The sequence below is a fragment of the Dipteris shenzhenensis genome, chromosome 8 (genome assembly GCF_047967505.1).
Source record: "Dipteris shenzhenensis isolate YYH24624 ecotype China chromosome 8, Dip_SZ_1.0, whole genome shotgun sequence".
Classification (NCBI taxonomy): Eukaryota; Viridiplantae; Streptophyta; class Polypodiopsida; order Gleicheniales; family Dipteridaceae; genus Dipteris; species Dipteris shenzhenensis.
In genome coordinates, this window is record NC_141603.1 from 4521165 (window position 1) to 4541721 (window position 20557).

The 20557-nt window shown below is 46.2% G+C and overlaps 1 protein-coding gene across 4 annotated transcripts in view; it reads right to left on the bottom strand.

Moving 5' to 3' along the window:
* Nucleotides 1–20557, bottom strand: part of EMB3012 (embryo defective 3012) — a 221058-nt gene that overhangs the window by 139187 nt on the left and 61314 nt on the right. For all 4 annotated transcript variants that reach the window (XM_087377933.1, XM_087377932.1, XM_087377929.1 and 1 more), the window contains exons 11-14: nucleotides 17477–17600; nucleotides 17039–17322; nucleotides 6436–6561; nucleotides 6115–6177 (exon numbers count right to left, since the gene is read on the bottom strand). In XM_087377933.1, coding sequence (XP_087234059.1) covers nucleotides 6115–6177; nucleotides 6436–6561; nucleotides 17039–17322; nucleotides 17477–17600 — 597 coding nt within the window. The remainder of the gene's footprint in view (nucleotides 1–6114; nucleotides 6178–6435; nucleotides 6562–17038; nucleotides 17323–17476; nucleotides 17601–20557) is intronic.

Genomic DNA, 20557 nt, shown 5'->3' on the forward strand with positions numbered 1-20557 from the left:
CAGTGGCAGACTCTGATGGGTCTCAGCTTCAGAAGAGAGAGCTTCCTCGAGACTTTTACAGATCTGGCCCCTGGGACTACTTGGATGTGGCCGACCTTGGGACCTTCCCGGCTTGTCTCGACATCAGTATCTTCCTGCTCCGCAAAGGGGCGGATGGGAAGATTGCCACCTTGGCCCCTAGGGATGGCCCTAGCTTCGCTTTCACGTTCCTCAGCGATGGCACCGAGACCTGGACAGACGACTCGGTTTGGGAGGCTCTCAGAGAGCAGACACACGCCCAGGTTTGCTCCTGGATAGGCCCGTCCGGTGGGCAGCTTCTCGAGACTCAATGGTCCGAGGGCGATGTGCGCCTGCGGTGGCGTTGCGCCGCCAAACGCTTCCGACTGATTGTGATCCTCAGACCTCCCCTGTCATGGCCCCTCCCCCAGGATGTCAGAGCTTGGTCCCCTCAGAAACTCCGAACCTTCTATGGGATGACCACTTCAGAGATCTCGAGCTGGCTCGAGAAAGCATTTGCTCATGGCACCAAAGGCCTCTCGCCTTTGCTAAAGGTGTTGAAGAACGGGCAGGACGACCCCGTCTCCCCCTCCAAACCTTCTCATAAGCGGCAGCGCCTCCATTCCGATATGTCTGCTTCTTCATCGACCTCGACCGCGAGCAAACAGTTGTTCGCAGCCTCCCATCCCTCTCCATGAGCCTACACCTCGTATCCTGGAATGTGAACGGGTTTCACTCTTCTGGCACCCGTGGTCCCAGGAAGCTCATTTTGCGACAGGAACTTCAGCCAGCAGTGATTGGTCATTTGGATGTACTTCTGCTCCAGGAGCACAAGCTTTCTGCGGCTCATTCCCGTAGCTGCGGGAAGGTTCTCCCTGGACGTTCCTACACTTATTGGGAGCCCTCGATCGGCGCACAGGGGAGGAGTGGGGGTGTCTGTACCTCCGTGTGCGAGCAGTTAGCCCAGGGAGTTTTCGGTCATGGCACGTTGATCCCAGGCCGGGCCCTTTAGGTAGGCCTGGAATTGGAGGGATCCAAAATAGGAATCCTCAACATTTATGCTCCCACAGACCTCCGATGCAGAGCCACCTTCTGGAGGACACTTACAGGGATTCTTCCAGACATGGATTCCTGGATTGTTGGAGGTGACTTCAACAATCTGGAGACCTTGGAGGACCAGCAGGGCAGAGGTCCGGAGTTCACAGGTATGGCTCAGGCAGAGCAGTCAGCTTGGGACTCTTTCATCTTCGCGACAGGAGGGAGGGACAGTTGGAGAGACCCGTCCTTCCGGCGTTGGCACGGGAGCCTGGACTTCTCATGGGGCTTCCGCAGGGAAGGAGGCAGACTCCTGGAGAGGCTTGATAGATTTTATGTCAGTGATTGGGCCATCAGCAGAGGCGGTCAGGCGGGTATAGTTCCAGGGACGACACTTTCCGACCATGCGCCTGTGCTCCTATCATTAGATTCGGCAGCCCAGACCCTTCCTCCCCGGTCATGCAGGATTCCCGACTCCATTTTCTCGAGGGTGGACGTGCGCAGCAGTATTTGCAGTCTTTGGGACAGAGACTGGGGTGAGTGCGTGGATCTGGTTGACTCGGTTGCGCAGGCTTTGCAGGAGTCCAGCCAGATCTGCCAGCTCGCAGCCCTACAGGTTCGACAGGATTGGTGGGACAAAGAGAGAGCTCTTCGGAGGGACCTCGCCTCCATTCAGCGACTCCAGCAGGCTTCCCCGGGCTCGGAGGAGCTTCGGATCCAGGCCCTTCGAGCCAGAGCCCTTCTGGAGGAGACACTCCAGCGTCGCTCAGAGTTTTCCTATCACGCCTCTCTCTCCTTCTGGGCCCGGAAGGGTGACCGGATGTGCAAGGAGTTCTTCAGGACGCATGGCCAGAGAGCTGCAGGTGATCAGCTTCGGAGTCTCAGGACAGCGGATGGTCACATCGTTACGGATCCGGGGGAGGTCCTGGGGTTGGCCACTGACTTCTACAGGACCCTCTTCCAGCAGGAGCCGCTTGCCCCGCGTGCTAGTCGTGCCCGTGAGGAGGTGTGGAGGCACATTCCACCCCTGGTCCAGCCTAGCATGCAGGCGACGTTGTTGGCACCGTTCACCATGGATGAGATGTTGGAGGCCTTGATGGCCATCGACGGACAGAAATGCCCAGGTGAGGATGGGCTATCCCGGGCATTCTTCACCTCCTTCTGGGACCAGATCCATCAGCCCCTCCTTGCAGCTCTGCAGGGGATTTTCAGCAGCGGTCAGATGCCAGAGAGCCTTTCCTCGTGACTGATTTGCCTCATCCCGAAGGGAGGAGATAGACAGGAGATCCGCCAGTGGCGTCCGATCACTCTCCTTACGACTGCCTACAAAATCCTCCCCAAGATGATCAGCGCCAGAGTTCGGCCTCTACTCCCAGACCTCATCCATGACACTCAGACAGGCTTTGTCCAGGAGCGCAGTATCCTGGATAATGTCTTCACCTTTTCAGAGGCGGCGGAGTGGGCTTAGCACAGCGGATCACACCTTGCCATTCTACTTCTCGACTTCGAGAAGGCCTACGATCGAGTGGACTGGTCCTTTTTGGAGGGGACTCTGGAGCGGCTAGGTTTCCCGGCAGGTTGGATTCAGGGTATCTCAGCTTTGTACAGGACAGCGTCTAGCAGGGTCATCATTGGAGGCAGGATGGGTGAGCGCTTTAGCTTGGAGAGATCAGTGCGTCAGGGCTGCCCCCTTGCTCCTTACCTGTTTCTCTTCTTCGCCGAGGCTATGACTTACTACCTTCGGGCGAGGTCCACAGGGATCAGGGGTGTTCGCCTTCCACTCCGGGAGGACACGGAGCTTTTGGACTCGGAGTACGCAGATGATACAGCCCTTTATGTCCAAGACGATGAGAGGATGCTAGAGAGGGTGCGGATGGCCCTGGAGGTCTTCTGCTCGGCCGCTGGTGCGAAAATCAACTGGAACAAATCAGTTGGTTTTCTCACAGACCCTCGGGCGTGTTCTCAGTGGGGGCAATTTCTGGGTTTCAGATGGATTCCACGGGGACAGACAGCTAGATACCTTGGCTTTCAGGTTGGCCTAGACATCACGCCAGCTCAGCAGTTTCTCCCGGTGCTAGACTCCATCCGACGGAAGCTGGCTTTCTGGAGCACTGCTAAGCTCTCTCTTGCAGGTCGTGCACTGGTAGTTAACCAGGTCCTCCTAGCCACGGCTTGGTATGTGGCTTCCTGCTGGTGCTTCTCGAGATCCAGCGTGGCGCAGCTCAGGAGGTTAGTTCGGAACTTCCTTTGGTCCGGGGAGGATGGTCTTAAAGATACCAGAGCCAGGGTTGCTTGGCAGACAGTCATTCTTCCGCAGGCTGAGGGTGGCCTGGGGGTCATCGATCCAGAGCTTCAGAGTCAGGCCTTATTAGGCAAGCTTGTCATCCGCGGTTTGACCCCGGGGGGGCAGACGTGGAAGATGTTACTTCAGCAGGGAGTCGGTTCTTGTGTCCCGCGCCGAGGTGGAGAGTGGCTACCGTCCCTCAGGTGGATCTTCACTTCCGCCCCGCTCACTCAGCCCCGTTCCCCACTCGTTCGTAGCCTCCTCATGGTTTGGAGGCGGCTCCGCCTCAGTCTCATTCAGTCCCCTCCCAGCTGTCAGGAGGAGATCGATCGCCAGCCGCTTATCTGGAACGGTCAGGTCAGAGATGCCGAGGGCCTTCAGTTGGGGGAGAGATCACATATCAGGTGGGACGACTGGATGAGGGGGCCAGCCCGGTCCCTTCGAGTTTGGAGGGATACGTACAGACATCTGGAGACGGCTGATCTTGCAGACGCAGCTGGAGGTGCACGTGGAGCCCAGGCGAGACGCACGGAGATCGACGGCGCAATCCCAGCTGTTTGGTTGGTTCCACCTGAGCCTCAGATCCTCATGCCCGGTGACGCCCGCTGGCTGGGACAGTTCACCCCCCGTGGCATCCCACTGGTGATCGCAGGACGTATGGATGACTCCTCTATCTCCTTCTTCGCGGTTTCTGGGGATGGACGACTCAGGAGAGAGGATGCGCTCATCGACCCCCTACTCCCATGGCAGAGGGTTCGGGTCGTAGGCCTTTTGGGGAAGGTCTGGCGTACCGACCCTAGCATCGAGCAGGACCAGATGCAGCTTTGGCGTCTTTGGCTCTGGGAGGGGCGGGCCTTGTCAGAGCTTGATTGGGAACCCAGGAGAGTGGTGGTGGCCAGAGATTGTGACAGGACAGGGGCCGACTTCCTTCTTCGCCTACAGCACGACTCTGGGCAGGCAAGTTCTTGGGAGGATGCAGAGCCGCCCCCCACCCAGCGACCCAGCTGGTACGCACAGGGTATTTCCAGGTTCTTTTTGCAGGCATTCTGGAAGGCCTTGTGGGAGAGCTGGCGGCCGCGGAAGATCTCATACTTCCTTTGGCTTCTTGCCCACAAAGGTCTTCCAGTGGGGAGCTGGTTGAGGCAGATAGGCCACGACGGATGCTGCCAGATTTGCCATGCAGATGAGGAGTCACCAAAACACTGCCTGTGGAGCTGCACTCGCGCCCAGGAAGTGTGGAGGTGGACGTTCGGGATTCTTACTCGCGCAGCACCAGAGCTAGGATTGATCACTTGGGGCGCGTTCTGTTGGTGCAGCACCGCACCTGGTCTTCATCACTTATTCGAGGCATGCCAGCAGGACCCCACTTTCCTTATCACACAGGGGACGTGGGGGCCGCTCGAGGGTATCCCGCAGCACCTAGCAGAGGCTGATACAGGAGTTCGGGAGAGGCAGCCAGTCTGGGAGATTATTAGCAGCATTACAGGGTGGCACATCTGGACCTCGCGCTGCGCGCAGATCCTCGGTGGCACCTCCTTATCGACTGCCCAGATCATGGCGGAGATTTGGAGTGAGATTATTCATACCCTCAGAGGCCAGTGGGACCAGATTCAGGGAGACTCCCAAGCCGGTCAGGAGAAGCGGAGACGCTTCCTCCGGGCTTGGGACACACAGGGCCTCTTCTTCGAGCAGACTACGCAGGGCCTTCGGTGGCACTACCCACCACCCCGATGGCTGTTCATTCACACTCGTCTTATCCCTCCGTGAGAGTATGATTTATTCTGCTACCTTTTAGGGCTGTGTCCAATTTGTGTACGCAGCCCGTCAGCTATAAGCTGACCTTTTGTATCTTGTTCTCGAAGTAATATAATTAGCACTGTTTTTTCGGCAAAAAAAAAAGAACCCTTGTTGTAAAGCATTTCCATTCAGAAGCATTAAATAAATACCGTAAGGGGCTTGGCTTCAAACAGGGTAGCTTTTTTTTTTCAAAGAAAAAATAGGGTAGGTTAGGCTAGATTAGCTTAGGTTAGCTTAGGCTAGGTATGGTTAGGTTAGGCTACGTTAGCAAATCTTCTAGTCTTGGGATTCATCTACTCAAAAATAGAACGCTTGGAATCATGCTCATTGGAGTTATGTAGATATAATCATTTCTACAGGTTGGACACCAACTTTTATTTTGAGGCAATTGACCAGTATTCTAACCTTAAATTTCAGACTGAACATTTCATAAAAGAAATAAATGGAAAATTTACTAAACCATATGGCATCAAACCAGCCTTACAATCCTTGGCAATTTTTGCCATTGTAATAGCTTAATTATTAAAGCCCTTTCCCGGAACAAAATAATGCCCTTGTAAACACACAGAAAGTAATTTTTGAGCAAGTTCCTTTCCAATTAATTTTTTGGTGCCCTTTTCAACTCCGGAATGTCGACATAGATCTATCTAACATGAACTACACTGTCCATGCAACAATTCACTGCTTGAATCTTTTGTAATCAATTTGAAAACTCTTATGTTCCGCTTCGCCCAAAGAAAAAATACCCACCCCACCCCACCCCACGGCCCCCCACGACCCACCTTCTTGGTTGAGAAAGACTACTCTCTTCCCCGCCATCCAAAAAAAGACCCTACGACCTGCCTTCTTGGTTGAGAAGAGTGCTTTTTATTTTACTTTAGCATCCTTGTCATAAACATCAGCACAATTTATTTATCCTTAAAAGCGGTGGATGTTGTCTTTCCAAAAAGAGAACGAACTTTGTGACTCAAGCTCAAAAGAAAATTGTAAGGAATAAGTACCTTGGCATCAAAATGATGGTAGAGGAGAAGAAACTTTGGTTCCACTCTGACACAAGTCACTAGCTGCAAAATCACAGCTATACAAAATTAGCATAAACCTCACTCAAGAAAGACGACTAGACAATTATAACAAAACACGAAAAGCGGCACAGGTAAGATAAGGGTCAACAGATAAGTCTGCATCACATTTCAAGTTTGCAAAATAATAAATTAGAGACTAATGCATTTATCAAAAGACAGCAATACAAATGAAAAGTGAAGAAGGAAAGTTTAGGTCCCTTTTCCATTTAAGAAATAGCACGAAATCACAGTTGATGCAACCTGTAACTGCACAGCATCTGTGAGGATATGCACTCTTTGCTTCAGAACTTCTTGAATAGCCAGTTGCAACGGTGGTGAGAACCATTTGTTCTCCATTACCAGACTTACAGAGGCCCTCAGAAGACACTGCAAAACCAGCCAATTGGGAATTAACTACAGGAACAGACACAGTGCCAAAATGCAAGTACAAGCATTAAACCTAAAGTAAACAAAAAGCCCATTCACAAAAATGCAATCACCTAAATAGGGTTTTCCAGCAGAAAAACTAACAAGGAGAAAATATCACACCTTAAACTTTATATGAAACACAGACCATTGGGTTTTGTTACATATGCAATCTACTCTCCACATTTCACCCTAAAGTTTGCTTGTACTGAAAAGTTTTGGCAGGAATCTACGCATTTACACTTTGAAATTCCCCATTGTATGCCCCATTGTATGAAGTTGCACATGTTGGACCATTTTTAAATGTTTAAAGTGTGATTCTGTTAGCAAGCACGTCGATGCACGAGGGATCATATGATCGATCCGGTATCCTTATTTGTATCTTCCAGAAGGATGACTATCAAGACAAGAGCTGTAAGTGTAACAAGGTAAGTGGTCAGCACCATAGCACACAGATCGAGAAGTAAGAAAACTCTTGGTATCCAAACTGCAATAGGCACTTTTTTCTGTGGTTTACACCTCCAAACTGCAAGTCGTACTTTTTTGAGGCCGTTACCAGGGAAATCACAGAAAAACAAGTTCCTTTTCTCTGTGAGATTCCCATCCTCTTTTGCTACATTAAATGAACGTAACAAAACCAGTGAACTCTAAAGAAACTTTCCGAATAACAGATTAATCGCCATAAAAAACCTTTTTTATAAAATTCTTGCTTAGATTATGTACCATTACATAGTATGAGACCCATAGTGAAGTCATAGAGCTGCACCAGGACACGGCGAGGGTTTTATGTCATGCCCATCTCCTACAGATGGTGTGGCAAGCCTCTGTCTGTTACGGGCATGGCTCTGCTGTGGGATTAGGTGAGTAGAGTAGGGCCCTTCTGCAGACCTGGAGCTGGTCCAACACATGCACGTTCAGTAGATCCACAGCAGCTGCACCTTTCTCATGGGCAGCAGTCAGTGCTCAAGGGCAGGCGCAACAGTCAGTACAGCATCAACAGAGCTCAGTCCAGCCTGTACCTAACCACAAAGACCCTCTCTAGCTCCATTCCAGAGGTGTCTTCCATAGCCATATGATGGCTTTCAGAGTCCTTTCCAGCTGGCATATGAGATCTACAGTAGATCTACAGCGGCTGCACCTTTCTCATGGGCAGCAGTCAGTGCTCAAGGGCAGGTGTAACAGTCAGTACAGCATCAACAGAGCTCAGTCCAGCCTGTACCCAACCACAAAGACCCTCTCTAGCTCCATTCCGGAGGTGTCTTCCATAGCCATATGATGGTTCTCAGAGTCCTTTCCAGCTGGCATAGATGAGTGTACACTTTGTGTTAGCTTATTGCGCATCCTTGATCTTCACGTAGGAGGCACCCATCAAAGTGTGGCTTCCATCTTCCACTCACATTGGGCCAGAAGTAAAAGCGTGGAAGGCGCCCAGGGGGCCGAGAAAGAAGAGGGGGTAGGGGTTGCACATTGTAACCCAATTTCGCATCGCAGGCTGTTCAGTATTTGTCTTTACATTTCTGCATTTAGACACAACAATGCTTTTCCCCTTAGACGACTGGTCAACGTATGTCCGAAGATAACATCAGTAGTCAAACATACGTCACATTGATATCAGAGCAGAACATTATTGAGCAGATCATCCCCTCTATCCCTCTATTTCTTTACCTCTTTCTCCAATTCATCTCAGTCAGAGCAATCCACTGGACTCGAACCTGGGGTCTCAAACTCAATGTCAGCCTCCACTATAGAGATTAGGATGAAGATTATGTTTGAGGGCCCTATGAAGCTATAAGTCTACTAGGAACAACAAGAGGCCCTTCACCACAAGAAACGAGCTCATTTGTTTACTCCAACCTCCCAATGTTATGGATGAGACCCCACACGATCGCACCAGTAATGGCCTACCAGCAAGATCTACCAACACTACGAGGACAAGAGAGTCACATTAACCCTCACCATCTCGGTTAGTCAATTTGACAACTACTTCACCGTTCACTGAAGCACAAACAACTAGCAGTATCTACTTGCATCCATGCACCTGGGTGGCAAAGCACACCCAGTAGCAACACTGGTGTCGAGATAGCTCTTGTGCATGAGCTCTGCACGAGTGTGAACGCACAGTCATATGTGTCCAGTTTGAAACTCCGAACATACTTCTAGATATTAGACTTGAGACCATGCTGAAACTTACCGAGGTTGTTGCTATTATCCATAGCTAGCTGAATGGTTGTCTATGTGAACCGGTTACTGTAATGGCTAACTGTTTCGTTGGGTCCCTCGCACCCTAGGCCATGTCAAAGTATATTGGGGTGACATAAAACTCATCTTGATTTGCGTACAGGTCTCCCATCTATAGATGGATGCTCCTGTCGGTGGGAAGCACATGCACCATCTTTGGGAGGATGTTGCCAAGTCTAAAAACATATGTCATGTTTTGATATGAAATAGCCACTCGAGGGATTTATCTCCTATTAAGGGTGCTCGTCTATGTCACGCTAGGCATCTTTAAAAAATGTAAGGATCACTGGAATATTGAAAAATGTAACCAAGGCCAAGCAAAGAGCTTTTTTAGTTAACGGCTGCTTGCACCATAAAAGACATTGTCAAAACATTTGCTGAGTTAAAGTAACTAGACAACCTCATGAGCACAGTTTGCCCAAGCCTGCGCGGACCACTGTGCCAAATAGTTTGGGCATGTTGCTTTGGCGTCACAAGATGTACTATTGGCACAACAGGAGATTCTTCGGCATTGGAATTGTGGTTGTCAGGGTGGAGTAATTCAAGTGAGGACATAAATGCATTCCGTGCATATTCAACATTTATCAGACTCTGTGCCCAAAGAGGTGCAATCGCATTACAGACCATGTCCTTGTATGCCTCATGCTGCAAAAAACTGTTATGTACAATAAGAAGCCTTTGATCGAGCAACCTGTCATTTTGCAACCCATGACAAGACAATGGAGAATGATCCGAGCACGGATATGCATAGTCCACTCACAAGTGGCAAGTAAATGCATCATATTGGTGCACATTAACCGTATACCAAGGATCCAAGCGTGCCCAATAGCTTGACAGTGCATTATGCTGAAATGTGTAACCAGGCATCAAGGCCCATGTTTATTTCCACAGGTCTGCAAGACTCAGCTGAGGTACTAGTTAAGTCCAATGCTCACGCTCAGAAACCAGCATAGGCCTATGACTAGATGTATTATCCCCTTGTGGAGCATTATTAAAATCCCACAAATAACCTTAACCCACCATATCCATGTTCTATAATGCAAAGATTGCAAAGCATATAAGAGGCAAACTCAATTATCTCCCCTTGTACAAGGCATTGCATGACAATCCATTTACCTTCTCGATTATTGAAAGCCACAACAAGGTGAAGTGCATGTTTCACAAGAATTAGCACAAGAGAAAGAGTGTTCTCCCGCAATAAAATTATCATATCCAACAAAGTGCCCCATCCAGCCTGCATACATGCATGCTAATTATGCTCTTGCAGAGCGACCTGTCTCAGGCTAGAATTTATTAACATAAACCCATACAAGAATTCCCATTTTGCCGGGTGGACACACTACTTTGCCCAGAAGCTGCAATTTTTGGCAACAATGTCTCTAAACACTAGGGAAAGTCCACAACCTCAACCCAGAGAGCGCATCAATGTCTAATCAGCCAAACATAATCTCTTGTAGAAGACCATGGCAAGGCATGTACAATCTGCTGACCATAGTAAAGAGGACAGTATTCCAAGAGCGTATGCCTATAATTTTCTTCTGCCAAAATGACCTCAAAGAACCCTTCAAGGATATAGCACACTATTTGAACAAAAAAACCCCAATGTCCTTGTCAACCAGTTTAAAACAACCACAACAACATGCGGCCTGAAAAGAACATGATCACAGCATTATTTGCATACACCCGAGCGGTGTCTTTCCATTCACCTCTACTGATATGCCCACAAAAGAGACAGGCTCTTTCGAATCCTTCCTGGTATCCTCAAATCCCTCATCAGAAACCAGCCGTACCTCATTTGAGACATCAATCAGGCCATCCAAGCCCCAACCAACTTTTGCTTCTTATTCTGAGAAGATTTGTCCTTGCTACAAATCTTATCTATTGAACTGCAGCCATATTTACTCACACCACCATTCAAAAATACCTATGTGAACACTCACAACCACACCAACTACAAGCCAGAAATAAACAAGGATTGTGGACAACAGAAGAAGCCAAGCAAACAACAAAGTGAAAGCCCTATAGACACAAGAGTTTAAAACACTAAGCAACAGCGAGAAAGAGTGCAGGAAGAGAGCATAGTACAATGGAAAGAAGGGCAGATGAGCCACAACGAATCAAGGTGTCCAAGAAGGGCACACAAGCAAGATTCGCTCAGGCACGAAACACCCTAGAAGGGGTTCGCGAAATAGAGGTGCACCCCAAGAGGATTGCAAAAGCAAGGAGCAGTCCCACGAGGGTTCCGTAGAAGGTTTTCAACAGCAAGGCAGCTCCCAAGTAGGTCGCACTACAGGATATCAAGGTTGCAGCAAGAGTAATGAGCCCAAGAACGCCACGCAACAGAAATAGGATCCCAAAAAGGGCGCGCATAGGATTAGAGTACCCCAAGGGGATCGCATAGCAAGCAAGGAGCACCCCTAGGAGTGCCTATACCAAGAAATTATCATTGTACACACACACACATTCTTTTATAACAAAAGAACCATTTCATTAAGAAGACTGTTCATAGATGTCCCAAAGCGGAACACCTACAACTCAAGACTAAAAACACTAATGGCATAGTTGCTAGCCGACATGCAAACAAGAAAAACCGGGGAAACGGAATTTCCAGTCACCCGCCGAAACAGAAACAGAAGAAACGGCAATATGGTACAATTTATGTATTTTTTTTTTAAATACATAATACAATTATCAATAGAGTGCAAATTATACATAATACAACTATCTATACTTGAAGCATCATGCATGCTTCTATGATTCTAAATTCCTATGATGATTGATATATCTAGTATCATCTATTATCCATGAATGATGCTTCAACAATCAACATGTGTCATGAACTAAGTTCTAAGTTCTAACTCCTAACAAGTTTGAAGTTACAACAATCTGAAATTTAGAAGTTTGAGGTACACAAGTTGAAACTTGAAACTTTAAAGCATCCATAAATTATCATGATTAACAAATTCCATGATCATGACTCACGAGTCACGTCAAATAAAAGCACCCATGGATGCTATAAAAAAAAGCATCCACCTACCACCAAGGTCCAAAGTATACTCAGTACTGTACCATAAAAAAAGAATTAACATAGTCGAGGATGCATCATGCATGATGCATCTGAAGTGTCCTAACTAGGAGTATAGGCTAGCACTGTACAATCATAGTCAAGGACCAAGGCACAGCACTACTAATCATCTGCATCATCCATGGACGACTCATCATCACCGATGAGCATGAGGCATCGGTGTCACTGTCTAAAGACGAATCATGAACATCAAGATCGAGTGCAGCTGAAGTACCAGCACCATCTCGAGATGGTTGAGCCTGCGATCATGTGTGATGTGCTGGTGCTAACAGCTCCTCATAGAACATGGAGTACATGTCCAACTCCTCCTGTGGAATATCAAGTATGGCCTTCATCTTCTCCACGTCCACCTTGTCTACATTCAATTGGCGAGGTTCAGGGCAACCGGCGGAGAACTCAAGGAGACGGAGGTTGCAATGACAAAACACCAACCGCTCCAATTGAGTTGGGCTCAATCTATTCATGTTCTTTGTGTGAAAGAGGGCCAAGTGCTCTAGTTCCTCTCACAAGGACCTGAACTGCAGTCCTATGAGAGAACACATATAGGAAGGTGTTTCTGCCATAAGCCATTCAAGCAGAGATAGGTACCAATAACTTATTATGAATTTAAGAGTACAGTTGCCATATTTCTCCCACCACGAGACAAAGGCTGCAACTGTGTCTCTCGGAGCCTAGCCGTAGGTCGACCAAAGGAGAGGTTGTGATTGCGGAACAATAGAAGTTCATTCTCCATTCTTCATTGCATCTCCAAGTCCAATTCTGTAGAAATTGTTGCATCCCCTCCTCCAACTCGTCATTCTCATATTGCTCTTGACTGCGCCATAAGGGATGCATGAATTTCAGCCCAACTGCGAGACCAAAGAGATTCAACGCCTACATAAATCGAACATCTACGCCCGAATTCCGTAGAAAGAAAGAAATCATCTATATAAGCCTGGCTCACAAATGGTGTACCTCCAAGAAAGTCAATACCATGCAAGCATCCCTGCAAAACTAAAGCATCAATATACATCAACAATGGATGTGTAGCAATACCAAAAAGCAGGATGCTAAGTGGACAACCTTGGCCCACAGAGCAGCCTAGGGACCAAGAAGAAGAGAGGGCATCATATAATAAACAAGAAGCTCAACAGCAGACTCTTTTTCCATGATGAAGGCATAGAGCCAGAAATCCAAGGATGATTAATCATGTGTAGCAAAATAGAGCTAACCTAATCCCAAAACTCCCAAAAAAACTTGACCAGAAGGCCATCCCAACTCGAGGATTTGGAGCACAATGCTAGTTTCAATACTTGATCAGTAAACGGTAGCTCCAAAGCATGTGCTTCCTCTTGCGATACAATGGGAGAACCATTATGAAGAACAATACTCCGAGCATCCACTTTTCATTCTCTTTCTACATAACCCCTATCACTCTCTACCTTGTTTGCTGCTCCATCCTTCTTGCCCCAACACAGTTAAGCCGCCATGGAATCAGTTCAATGCCAAAGAATGACCTCAACTGTCGGTAGGTCTTGGTTGCCGGACATGTAGAATTGTGTACCAATCCCAAGCTGCAGCCATTTACTCACTCTTTGCGGGAGGCTTTTTCATAGATAATCATGATTGGGGTGATGATCTAGTCCCTAAATTTCGAGTTTCTATCCCTGGGCAAGTTTTGTATGCACAAGTTATGAGATTTGGCTCAAAAAGCAGTGGTTTTGTTCTTTCTTGGCCATATGCCTGATGCAGCAGATGTGGCACAATAGTTAAAATCCTTGCTTAAAGGATGTTTTGTTAAGGACTGCTATAAGGCAGAAAGAGGTTTTTAAGAGGTTATTTTTCACAGATGCCCAGTATAAGCAACACCTTTTGCAAAAATCCCCCCTCTTTCTTGGCAATCAATTGGTTCGTGTCTATTTGTGTGGATGCCTCCAAAGGACTACCAAAGTCTTGTCTCGTATGGGTTGAAGTGCCTGACCTCTCTTTGTATTGCAGGCCTACTTTGCCCTATTTGGCTGAAGCATTGGGCAACCTCATCATTCTACTGGCAATATAAATCATTTTTGTGTGTGGGACACTGGCAGACCCACTCCCCCGCATGTTGAATTTGCAGCTTCCTGTTTTGAGTGTGGCAAATTCGGATACATGCAATCCGAATGTCCACAGTTTTTATATAAGCCTCTTCCTACTACTGCCCGCCCAAATGATTCTTCCATGCCAAAGCTAAAATGCAACTCCGTCCCCGAGTGGTTGATAAAGGAGAAACTAAAATGCCGGACTCAAATTCCAAGGCACTGGATAAAAGGCTAGTTGAAAAAAAAGCCTCATCATCAGATTGGCAATCTCCTACAAAGGTTTTTAAGCCATGAACAATTGCCAATAGAAATTGGACAAAGAATGCATCCTCTTCCAAGGACACTCAGGCACTTCATGGATTTGGGGTTGGCAGGCTTTGGTCCGCGCTGGTGTGGGCTGATCCATGTTGTTTACCACTTATATCAGCTATACCTTTGGATCATTATCTTGCCTCTCTTGGTGATTTGTCTAATGATGATTAAGGTAATGCCTGTCAGGAATATGCCGGTCCAACATTGCCTGATTCTTTGCAGAATTTCGCATCTTTTATGCTGGTCAGGCTTCCTTTTCGAGAGTTGCTATGCTCATACATAATGATTTACAGCTGCAGATAGCATATAATGACCCACATGACTCATCGATCACATATGATGCAATGCCTAGACATTTATGTCTAACACTCTCCATGCTTGTGATTTATGGCAACATCTTATGCCTGATACGGTTGGGTTCACTTTTCATCATAATGCATTCGGTCAGTATTGGGCTTGATTGGATCGATGGTACATGCTTCATGCTGCACAGTTTGATGATTTTACTTGTGAAATGCCCTTGGATTATCCTTTGCACCTATCGGATCACTTCCCAATCCATATGACTTTGCATTTTGGTCTGCCAGTGCATGATACACAGCCACTTTGCAAAAGGCTTTTATTGGTTAACAATTCACACACTCGCACACTCTTTTTTTGTTTTGGTAAGAAGCAGTATTCAGTAGGAAAAATATACATTCATAGATGAGGCAGCTATGCTAAAAACAGGGGAGAGATCGATGCAAGGAGGAACGGAAGAAATGATAAATGTTCAACTGAGAGCCCTCGTACAATCAAATGTTATGAGCATGATATAACAACCAGTAACAGCACCAACTGAAAAACTACACGAATATCAGCACCAACTGAAAAACTACACGAATATATGCTAAATAACCAAAACTTCAGGCATCCCCGAAAAATGAGCACGAAGACCAGCTCTCAGCCTAGGAAGAAAATCACGAGTGGGACGACAAGTCCAGAAAAGATGCTGCACACACTCCCTAGGATGTGAACATACAGGGCATGCCAAGGAAGCAATATGTCTAGAAGATTGGCAGAAGAACACATGGTAATGATATGCCCTCACTATGCACACATTAGGGAAGAGTTCAATCACCTCCTTGAGGGACATAACAAACTGGCTGATTTGCTGCATAAAGGGTCACCTTCAGCTTTAGGAACATTTGTGTATAAGCTCTTCAAGCATAGGAATCCACCTGAATCCTAGAAGGTGGTTTCTCTTTCCACCCTCCCATCTTCGGGAGGAGCTTTCATGTACTTGTGATATTGTATTGCCCAGGTCCCATAGGCCGGTTTTGGTCTTCAGAGGACGATAATATATTCTTCTTCTTCTTCTTCTTCTCTCTCTCTCAAAAAAAAAAAAAAAACCTCTCTCACCACACACATTTCTGTAGAAATTATAAATGCGTGAATCTCATGCTCTACATAGAAAAGTCTTTTCTCCAGGAAGTTTCCGTGTTGTGTTGGGCTATAGGGTCCTCAAGAGGAATAGGCTACAAGGTCCTCAAGAGGGATGGGCTACAAGGTCCTCAAGAGGGAGGGCACAAGTCAAGGTCTTGTATACTGCCATTTCTAATCAGTGATATTGCGAGATACAGTTGGATGCCCAAAACACGCCCACTTAAAGTCTCATTCATCTCCAAAAGCACTACTCTCACAGGTCCAAATCTATGACAAAAAAAAAACAAAGCTGAAATCTCCTCACCACCCCCTATTACTTTGTCAATATACCTAGATGAATCCAAGAACATTCCCAAACTCAGCCTCTAAAAGCACAACATAGTGCAGTTTCAATCTCATGATAGTCACTCACAAGGTTGAAAACCATAAACTCCATCACACATAGTAGGGACTAGCTACTATGACATCCCCACTGACATCATCAGCGTCCAACAGTGGAGGTAGACCATAGTATAAAAACATGCTCTCACACATACAAATCCACACACCCACACATACTTGAGCATCCATTTATACAAAGTCTTCGTACTGAATTTCTGTCGGCACTCCGGAGGTGAAGGGCAAACTCAGCCATGATGAAGGCTAGCACTAAAGGAGAAGGCTAATCAAAAAGTAGTCCAAAATCTCTTCATTCAAGCTACAACTACTTGTCAAGTCTAAATGATTTCATTTTAGTCTCTCCCAAATGAATAGATGCTTGACAATGAGACATCATAGGCAAATGTCGGTGGACCAATCATTTAGCTTGGTGTTGCATTCAATCCAATTAGACTCCAAAATTACTTCTCTTGCCAGTGCTTCAGGATATCACCTCCAAGATAGGTCATCTTATACCTAACGAAAGGCCATACGTTGAAAAGTGAAGATTTCAGACAATATCAAAGTTCATCTTAACTGACAGATACGCACATATACCTTTATAAAAGCCTAGTACCCATTTATGATGCTGTCACCTATATAATTCAGGGAATGGGCTTAGCCCTCCAACAGACTTTTCTGAAAGGACACCAAGTTCTATTCATTATAATTTATGTTTTCATTGAGATTTTTTAATTTTTCTAGGTCTCCATCCCAACATTTGAAAAATGAGCATTCTTTGTCATCACAATGGGTTTAGTAAGATACCACAAAATGAGTTACTCTTTCATTCTTTGCAGGCAGCAGTGCAATTCTGATTGTTACAACTAGCCCTAGCAGCTTACACTGTATGCAGCAACAAATAAAAGTGTATATATTTTGTACCTGCATTCATACAAATTACCTGACCAGTAGTGTCTCTAAGCACTAGCTTCTGCTCCCACTGAGCATCTTCAATATAAACTTGATCTATATCATATCTTTCCCAATATGCTAAACCAATACAATCCATCAGAATCCAATTCAAAGGCAAAGAAGATGCGTTTGCAAAGGGGCTTCCGGTGTCATCCAGAGCGACAGCAGCAACCCGTACTGTGCGACCATTCACCACAGTGATAGGAGTCTTGTGCACACGGTTCTGATCATGTTCTGCTTGGGCAGAAGCTTTTATACGTGACACAGGATTTCCTGATACATCGAAAAGGACATCATAGAAAGGTGAAAAAGAATCAAATCAGTTTATTGAGATGTGCAGAGGAAATCCCCCAAAAAACCAGAGGAAAACTAAAAGAATACACATAAGTATAAAACTCAATTACCCTTGATCGGTATATTTACCTACCATTCTCATCAACCAAGAGAGTTATTGAGGAGGGAAGAGAGCATATAACTGACAAATTGACTGAAGCTATCGCAGGAGTTGGATGATCCTCTCCAATGGAGTTGCCACGATAAAATATTAATGTCTGTGAGAAGGGTGTTTAAAAAGTGGTCAGGCTAGATGCATAAGAAAATTTAACTCAAGATAGATAGATACACACACACACACACATATATATATAAAGTACAAAATTTTACAAAGAAAAAAATTAAACAAATTACAACATAGATCGCATAGATTCCAAACTGCTCAATATGTATCAATTCTGAGTTTGTGCCACAACAGAGTGAACAAGGAATGGACATATTGGCAGATTGGTAATTATTTTCAAAATTTTCCTTTTTCTTTTCCTTTCATTTCAGGGTGTTTTTTTTTTTTTTTTTTTTTTTGTTGGGGGGGGGGGTATTCTTGAAAAAACTTGAAAAGAAAGTACATCAGAATAAAAGTTGTGCAAGTGATGCAAACAAATGCCTTCAATGCAAGTTCATTGCCGAGAAACAATAAGAATTGCACGCTAGGGTCCCACAAGCATTAAACATCAGTTATCTACATCATGAGAGAGAGCTCATCCCAATACCATTCATACCTCAAAAGATATGAAATAGAGAAGGTACTAAAACTACATCTACACCCACGTGATTGTTGTTTTCCAAAGACCTACACGCACATGATTCTCTCTGCCATACCTGGACATCTGCTCTTTGCACTCTTTGGGAGATGCCATGTGCCCTCCCTAAGCAGATGTACTAGAGAGGTTTTTTGGCTGTCCCATAGACCTGTTGGTCTTCCGTGGACGTTAATAGACTTTCTTTCTTTCTTTCTTTCTGGTGCAGGCTATCACACAGTATATTTTCTATTTGGCTTAGACCAAACCCCGGACTAGTGATTGAATCATACAACCAAAAGCCACTCCCACCCTTACTCCATCGTGCATCAGGCCAGCTCCCGTGTTCACCCGCAACCTTGAAAGGATTGGGCTTTTGCAATCGGTTGTTTTAGGCTCAGCCAAACTTAATTCAGTTTGGGTCCAATGTTTCATCTCCCACATCATGGTTTCAGAACATGACAGTTCAGCTTCCCAATGGCCCAATCAGAGGGGGCCTGTAGAACCTAACGATGATCTTGATGAAGCATTTGTAAAGAACAAAATCCAATAGTTTGAATTTTTAAGAAAATCCCTCAATTTCAGCATCTTTTCGAAGGCCCACACGTGTCTAAGCAGGTGACAGCCATTCACAAGCAAGTCCGTCCACGCCGTTCCCCTAGTCCCATAACTTCCGATATTGCCCTAGTTCTAGGGAAAGAGGAAGGAGTCCGCATCCAAAAGGGAAGCGACGGAGATCTTCAACTTCTCAAAGTAAGAAGCGCAGAAGAAAGACATCTACTACCAATTCCAGCACAAGTTCCGCTACCTTTTCACATCAGAAGCATTCAGAAAAGCCTTCAGCACCAAGGCAAAGAAGTTCTAAGGAGGAGGTAAGTCAGTCCATTTTGTCATTTATGATGGAACTATGGACATTCAGAAAAGCAGTGAAGTTTATACGCCAATTCGATGTGGACTTTGGTGCTGACAACTACGAAAAATCTTGTAAGCTTCGCATGGTGAATCTGGAGCTCACTGACATGGCCAGTGCATGGTGGAGTGCGCAATTGGTTGCCGGCAAAGCTCCCAAAACTCGGGAAGATTTCAAGAAAGTGTTCTATTGCCAATTCCTCCCAAAACAGTTCGTGGACGAAGTACAAATGAAATGGGATAGTCTTCACATGGATTAAAAAGATCCTATCGAAGTCTACAACACAGGACACCTAAATGCAAGTTTCTTATTCTTCACACACACGGAGTTTCCACCCTTTCCTCTCATCCGCCATGTTCTGAGACCGCCAATGCCCCTTCTCCCCCTCGGTTTCCCCTCACCCGCCTACTCCCCTTCATGTGAGATGACTCCCCCCTTCACATCTCATCTTCCCACCCTCCGTTTTCCCTCGTCCCCCCTCCTTCCCTTCCCACCCTCTACTGTTCTTGCCCCCCCACTCACACAGTCAACCCCCCTTTTCAATCATCTATGAGGTGGTCCCCCCCCTTTCACATAATTGCCACCCTTGGTTTTCCCCTGCTCCCCTCCTTCCCTACCATGTTCCCCTCCTCAATTCTCTCCCTCCCTCTTCCTCCCTTGCTCTACTCACTATCCCCTCCCACACAATTGCCTGGCCCTTTTTCAAAAGTACAAGGCAAGTCTACCACCTAAGGTATGAGCTTATGTGAACATTGTGGCTTCATAATGTTATGCATTCATCTACCCTTGGAGTTCTTTTGTACATCAAAGATCTTCTTTCCTTCGAGAAATCAACGAAACAAGGTCAAAAAAGAAGAATACGGTATCACGACAACCTGGAAAGAAGTCTTCTATGCCACCAAGATTTGAAAAGGAGTATCAACCTCAGAAGCCATGGGGGTGAACCAAAGCCCTATAAAGGAAAGTCTAAATTCACTCCAGAGCAGATTTAGACCTTTCAAAAGCAAGATAGTGTTTAGGATGTGGGACCAAAGGACACTTAGCAGCCGACTCTCCCGAAAGACCCAAGAATTCAAAGAACTTGAAAAGGCCAAAAACCGCCAAAGCCTCTGGTGGGAGGAGTCCCCAACGTACTAGGGAGAGTGACCGATCCAAAGGCCAAAGAGCTTTGTCTGTCATGGAATAAAATTTCCCAAGACCTAGCCATGCAATTAGGGATAAAGACTGAAGAACTAGGGCCATCCCTTCACGCCCGACTGATTTTTCAAGGAGAGTCAATACCTTGTGTGACACCACTCATTGGAAAGCTCTGGATCCCATTCCCATACTCAAAACTTTGTAGATGATGAGGACTTATGGTTTCACCTTTGGAACAATGTGCATCTCATGATGCCTGAAAAGACACTTGTTTTCAATCATAGAGGCAAAAAACATTGCATTGTGACTAAAGGGAAAGGAGAGACAAGTTTATATCAAGAGTTTTAGCTAGGAAACCAATAAAGTCCTCAATTTTAGCTTACAAATTTAT